General features: G+C 42.4%; 1 protein-coding gene across 2 annotated transcripts in view; it reads right to left on the bottom strand.

Annotated features, from left to right (window-relative positions):
- Positions 1–2,999: 2,999 nt before the first annotated feature.
- Positions 3,000–7,328, bottom strand: part of adkb (adenosine kinase b) — a 110,162-nt gene continuing 105,833 nt past the window's right edge. For both annotated transcript variants that reach the window (XM_030097622.1, XM_030097621.1), the window contains exons 10-11: positions 4,578–4,664; positions 3,000–4,276 (exon numbers count right to left, since the gene is read on the bottom strand). In XM_030097622.1, coding sequence (XP_029953482.1) covers positions 4,152–4,276; positions 4,578–4,664 — 212 coding nt within the window. In that variant the 3' untranslated portion in view covers positions 3,000–4,151. The remainder of the gene's footprint in view (positions 4,277–4,577; positions 4,665–7,328) is intronic.

Raw genomic sequence — 7,328 nt, 5'->3', positions numbered from 1 at the left:
CTTCCCCAAGCCCAAGGAAAAGCAATAGTTGTTAGCAATAATGTAGATCATTAAATTTTCAGTTTTTAGATTTGCACTCCCCTCGCTCATTCACCAACTCTTTAGCAGCATTAGAAATGCCAGAAAGCTCATTTTTCATGCAGTAACACGGATGTAATTAGAGAGATAATTGGTAACTTCCCATCAGATTATAAACACATACAGTACTGTACAAGCCGGCTTTTAAAAGATCTCAAACGAAAACATTTAACCCTTATAAAAAGACACGTTGAATGGGTAATTTGATTTGGATTCATTTAATACACGTGTTAATAGTCTTGTCATTTTGCCATTATGTCGCTTCTTCATCAAACACTCTTCTCATTACCTTGATGACCTTGATGTTTTCTATTGACCTGCATGCGTTTGCCCCATTTGTACGATTAATATCATTCAACATCTTCCTGCCTTTTCAGCCCTCGCTATTTATTCTAATCTACTTACTGATGATTAGTGCTAAATATGTGAAAGTAAAATGTTATTCAAGTGCGGGTGAAAGAAAAAATGTGCTGAAGCAGGTGAGACGTGAATAAAGAGCTCTGAGACTGGGTGGCTGTTAGCGCCGGTGTCAGGATGAAGGCACTGACCAAAACCTGTCTGTGTCTGGTTATAATGAATGCCACCCTGGGCCCCAGCAGGTCCTCCACTGCTGCATGGGTCCAGGGATAATTTGAATTGGAGCATGTGCCATTGCAATCTGCCCATCCCCCCTCCCCAATCCCTGCCAACTGCCACACTGGTGTTCACAAACACTGCTGCCCATCTGCGGGGCAAAACACTGGCCAGGGCCCCAGTTACTCCTTTGGCTGGATTTATGAAAAAAAAAAAAAAAAAAAAAAAAGATTATATCCATGAACCCACTTTAAGAGGCAAAACGTCACAAAGTCAAGTTTTTCCCTCTCGCTGCTTGCAAAGTTGTTTACAGTGTGTTTAGCTCAAACCTGCAAAGGAAAAAGACATTTTGCTGATTGCCGCCACACAGTGAAAAACCAGCATTAAACAGTTTTTTAAAAATGCAAACGACTCGCTCGTTCACAAAACAGACAACGTCGTATTGTAAAATGTAAATTAAATGCAAAGCTTTTATGTTTGTTTTCCACCTTTCGCATTCATTGAGCAAGGCAAAAGTTTACAGAGGAAAAGTGAGAAAAGTATGTTTAGTAGTTTCCTTATTGTGGCAGGCTTTCTCATTACTTAATCATGGCTCCCTCTTTTTGTGTTTGTGTTTTGCCATCTGTCATCTTGAGAAGCAAATGAACCAGCTGCCATGGAGTGTGATCTTGCCCAATCAGAAATGTGGTCCTTTTCAAAGCGCATCTGTGTGAAACCTTAAAAAATGCTGATGAAAAAAAAAAAAAAAAAAAAAAAGTGTCTCAAAGTTGTTAATAACATTTTGGCTGGAGAATGTTTTCACCTAGATGGCCCCAATTAGCATAAATGCATAAACTATGCCTCATTAGAGGAAACGCAGCTCTTGTGTTGAGAAGTGTAAATACTGGATTCCCACTGATAAGCTCAAAGAAAAATAAAAGACAATATGATGTAACAGGTTGTTAGAAGAGAACAATGGAAATGTTATTCTTAATCACACTTCCTTGAAGAACAGACGAGGGTTGTATTATTTTCCACTAAACACTTGAGACGCCGTCCAACATGTCTGCTGGTCCACAGTGGGTGTGGGGGGGGGGAGGGTGGGAGGGGCTTTCTTCTGATCCACACCCCCCTCCTCCTCCTCCTCCTCCTCTCCAACCCTCAGCGACAGCACAGCTGGGTACGAAGGATCAGCCTAATTTTCAAGTCCTTCTAATGATGGCGGCGAAGAGCAACCGCTAATCCCTTAAACTGAGAAAAATGATCTCCTGTAACCCCGCGGCGCGGCTCCGCACCCCGAGAGTCCGGTTAGAGACCCGGGGGTGGGGTGGTGGAGGGCGGGGGGGCGGGTGTCTAAGTGGAGCCAGGACACCAGGCCCATCATGGATAGTTGCTGAGCGGTCCAAAGCTAATTAGAACGCGGCCGCCTCGGGCTCATCCAATAACGGGGAAGTTCACCTACTCTCCTCTGGGATGTACCTCAAACAAACGTCACCTGTTGAATTAACAGCAGTCTTCCGTACGTCGGTTTGTTTGTTTTAAAAATGGCTGCGCAGTATGCTCTGTCAGCATAAATATACATGAACCCTAAGTGATCAAAATAAACACAGATCCAATTAATGTCACATCATGTAAACACCGCCATCTGATTAGATTGATTACATTGCTTCCCACGGCCGAAACATGTTTGTCATGATTCACCACGTGATGCTTCATAGGCTGTTAAAAAAAAAAAAAAAGAAAGTATCAAAGCACGACTGGTCGATATATTCTGAACAAGAACGTTTGGTGTTACCGTTTCAAAAGGAAAGCAGCAACTTTGATTAGCCTGGTTGCTTGATGTGGGATCGTGTGTGTCATAAACTGCCAGGGCCACAGTGCAAAGCATTATGGGATTGATCCACTGATTGAGATGACATTCCCGGGTGCATATAAACCTGCACGTCAATCTGTAAACGCTGCTACAGTGGAGCACATTCTCCTCGTGAGGAGTGAGCACGTTCACACCGTTTCTTCTACACTGCTGTGATTTACGGAACATTAAAAACCAAGTTTTTCCAAATAAAAGTTCGGAATTCCAAAACTTGAGACAACTAAAGAAAATAGCATAATACCAGGAAGGGAATTGGGAAGTTCTAGAAAGCTCTAAGATGGCAATTTGGTGTTAATGAACCATTAAACATTGTGCTTCTACAATGGAATATCATATTTTCAGGCACTTGTGGAGGAAAAAATAAAATGCAAACAAACCCCGAAACATTCCCTTAGTTTTAAAAAGCTAAACTCCAGAAGTCTAGCTTGCATAGAAAAAGCCGCAAAAGCTCCCAATCATATTGACGCCACATGCATGACATTCTGTTGATATTTAACTCCAGATTTTATTTTTTCTCGTGGTGCAATATTCCCAACTGGGAAATGTAACTTTCTCAACTGGTAAATTTCAGAGTTCTGAGTAGCATGAATTCACCATATTGTCATTTCCGACTTGCGTTGCGTTTGCGTAGCAGCATCATAATAAGATGGGTTTGATATTTGTTTATTCGTGTACCAAAAACAAAAAGAAACTTTTAGAAAGGGAAAAGGCCATTTTTCATGACACCACATTCAGGATGCCTTGTATCACAGCACTCGCTCCCCGCAGGCTGGAAAGATGGCTGCACAAGGTCTGGAGCTCATAGCTTCCACTTAAAGTTCTGCAGACTTAACTTCTGAGCGGTTACTGTGTCCTCATAACTATAAGAAGCTCCACAAGAAGAAGTGCAATAAGTAATTCACCGAACGGAGTGTTTTGTACGCAGCAATCAACAATAGGAAAGTGGACTACGCAGCAGGAGCAGTTTGAGAACTTACGGAGAACTCTACAAACATTTAAAAATATATATTTATATATTTGGAGAGGACTCTGGGTCAACAGCAGAATCGATTGCAGCTCTTCCATGAATCAAACTTTTCAGAGCCACATGTATCCGGAGAAACTTTTCAAACCAGTCCTGCAGGATAATGCACTCCTCGACCATTGATCAGTTTCTGTGGTATTTTCCAAATAAATCACTAAATGCACGACCTCCAGCGATGCAGCGAGGAGGTGAAACTGGGACACAAAACTCCGGCGCTCAGCGGAGAGACTGTGATCGTTTTCACGTGGGAGAAAATATGGATGAATTGGAGAGAAGTTAAGATTCGGAAAGGGTATTTACATGTGTTGACACATGATGAGACTTCTCCACCATCTTTCCAGGGCATCGGGGAGCCAGTTTGTGATATTAAAAAGAAAGACTGAAGTGAAGTACTCTTTTAAACAAAGCAGATTCTTTCACTTAATATTAGTTATTTGTAGTAAACTGTAATAAACCATCTGTGTTGCTTAAACAGGCTTGATGAAATAATCAAGCTGCAGCAATTAGTCCCATGCAGTCTGTCGAACTGTGAATAGAAAAAAAAATGTACATAATATCCTGAAGAAGACAATATACAGGTATCTTGTGGAAAAAAGACAGTTGTGCTTCGGTGCTGGGTTGCAATCAGTGGTAGTCCGGTTTGTCTGGGAAGGTGCAGCCGACCCGCCGGATGATGACGTTGGCGGCGTAGTGGCCGGCCCGGATGCACTCCTCCAACGCTTGCTCCTGGACCAGGGCGGACAGGAATCCTGCGCAGGCAAGAAAAAGGCCAGAGGTCAACCTCCATCAAATACGTTTGGGGGGCAGCTGGCATGGAAATGAGGCGGGTACTAATTGCTTCCAGGAAAGGCGGTTTCATCCTCAACAGGGTCCGAACGATGACTGTTTTATGCGCTGCTCTGATCAGGTCGTACGGAGTAAAAACAGCAGGCGAAATGTCACGCTCATATAATCTGGAGACATTACTGCCTTACGTTGGCTTTCCAGTATCAAAGGTTAATTGGGAACGTACACAGAAGGCAAGCTGTGCGGCGCGGTAATGGGCCTCACCTCCGACGAAGGCGTCTCCCGCCCCGTTCGTGTCCACAATATCGTTCTGGTCGATGTCCACAACGGGGAACATGGTCACCCTCTCACCTGCGGCCAGGACACAAGACCGCCGTTAATTAAAGTTCACCGGCAGTGTTTGCAGCTACTCCCTTTGTGTTCCAAGTTGTAGCTTATTATTTCTTTTGACTCCAACTTGATATTACATTATTCAAGGGTCATTTCACACCACAGGGTTTTGTCCTAATTGAAGATAATTGGCCCTTTGAATTTAGCACTTGAGCATGGATGATTTTTGGCTAATTATTAGTATACATAAGATTATGTACAGTGAAATGCTTTGCGGTAATAAGGCAGGAAATCTTTTACCTAATATAATTATGGTTAACAAGACACTTGAAGTTTGAGAGTTTCCGGACCACGTTAGGCAGGGCTGTTAAACACCTGGCCTTGAGGCTAAAAGTGGTTCAAGAGTGCATTTTTATCTCATCTATACTATGAAACACTACGAGGGATTTTTCCAGTTGAGACTACATAGTAAAATATACCGTACTGTTTCAAACAGCAGCATCAGATGATATCGAATCACATCCCCGGACATTGCACTGATCATGCTGACGTTTCATTATTTGTAGCACCACCTGCAAGTTTATGCTTCCTAAAAAAAAATCACAATATTGACTTTAAAATGTGGCACGGAAACCTGATCCAGACATTCCCGTCTCTCTCAGGATGGGTTTTACTGCAGCACAGCTTTATTCCCGTTGTCGGCTGTTGCTGTCTCACTCCCAGGCAGGCGGTTACTGCTTTACACACTGCGCGCCTTTTATGTTTGTGCTTTCGCTCTGCATGTTTCAATTACTGTCTCATAAGGCAGTGCAGCGTTGTTTTATTTACTCCACATTTCTTTTTGAATATTTACCTTTACTTAATTGCTTTAAACGTCTTATACTACATATTATGTACTTCTGTATTGTTTGTTTGAAAAAAAGCCAGGAAATACACTAAAACAGTGTCTCGTGTCATGTTTTCGCTGCCATTATTTGCTTTTTCTGAGTGTAGCTGCACAGACTCATTGAATACATTAGTAACAATCATAATACAATGAATCTTAATGACAATAGTGATGCTTCTCATCGCAAGGATATCACTTCAAACTGGTGTATTTATGTACATTTCATTTTTCAAAACCTATAAAAAACATTTTAGCTTGATAAATGACAATATTATGAAAAAATTATCATTTTTCAATGAGTATATTAAATAATCTAAACCTGCATCACAGATAATTATACAGTTTGAGATGTTCCGCTGAAGCGATCATCTGCTGTAGCTGTGAATTAACGCTCCCAGAGGTAAAATAACCCAATGAAACATTCCCTGCACACTTCAGGTGGGTGCCAGGAAAAAAAAAAAACAATGCAAGAATGGTTAGTGTCAGTGGTTTGACTTCAAAAACAAGAATCCATTTAAATGAGGGCCTCTTTATTATCTTCAGCAGATTATATTGGTTCAATTATCAGTAGCATGTGTGCTTCAAAGAGCGTTCCAGTTTAAAAGGAGAGGGAAGGGAAGAAACAAAAATCTGCCAGATGACAAAGTCTTGAGGTGTAGAGTGACATTAAATCAGCAACTTATGTCAGAACAATCTAAACCACACACGCGAGCTTCAAACGGGGCCGAGGGCTCTGGAGCCGACGCGAACCTTCAAAAAGGTGCAGGAGACAAAAGACTGACATGTGGATAAAAGGAACACGAGGGGGCTGACAGACCTCTCATTGAGGGGAAAAAAGGTTGGGAGTTTAAGGAGAACACGAGGGGGGTGGGGGGGTGGGGGAGAAAAAAAAAAAAAAAAAACTACAAAAACTTGTTTAATGAGGCTCCCTGCTAATCCAACAAGGGCTCTGTGAATATCTGAACTGCAGATAAGACTCCCCACCTTATCAATCTTTGAATACATTTCTGTCCTCTTGCTGCGGGGCAAAAGACACACAACCTGCAGCGGAGCATATGCTCCACACCTGATGTCGAGGAAATCACCAGCGTCACGCCGACTGTGCGAGAAAAGCTCCATCAGGTTGTGGTTAGGGCCGACATCTTTAAAGAGCAGAGCGGGGCTGCGTTACAGGTCAGGTAGCAAAACATGTGTCAAATTAGGACTTTTCACAACAGCGGAGTATTTTTTTTTTCTCAGAAGAAAGCAGCTGATTGAAGATAAATCACAATGAGACAGGAATCCTTTCAGGACCAGCCAATTAGGAGCATAACGACTCCGCTTAATTAATGCCACAGACGAAGTTGGAGAATCCGCCTCCCTCTTGAAATGATTAACTGTACATAAAAAAAAAAGTGCTAATAATAAATTGCAGTTTGCCAGTTTCTCCATAGTTTAGGAAGTGGATGCTCGGAGACCTGAAGCTGCTGCATTTGTTCTGCCGGTGTTCACGAGATCAGAAACAAGTGTGTGTAAATCTGTCGACTGACGTTAAAACAAGCGGTGAGGGCATTACGGGAGGATCCAGGACCAGGGAACCTCCCACCGTGAAGTCAAGCTCATGTTTGTGATAACGCTGCATCCAGAGGTGTCAGAATTCATTAAACAGACTCGTGTAGCAATTAACAGCTTCAGCTTCTGGGTTCTTATTAAACTGGAGGAATTGGATTCTAGTCTTCCACGGCTCTCTGCCATATACGTTCGCCTGATGTTTTATTTGTATTGTCCTATTAGCTCCTTTTACGTTGTTGCTTCTTTCC

This window comes from Salarias fasciatus, chromosome 8 (genome assembly GCF_902148845.1).
Source record: "Salarias fasciatus chromosome 8, fSalaFa1.1, whole genome shotgun sequence".
Taxonomy (NCBI): Eukaryota; Metazoa; Chordata; class Actinopteri; order Blenniiformes; family Blenniidae; genus Salarias; species Salarias fasciatus.
This window is presented reverse-complemented; position numbering and strand designations above follow the sequence as displayed.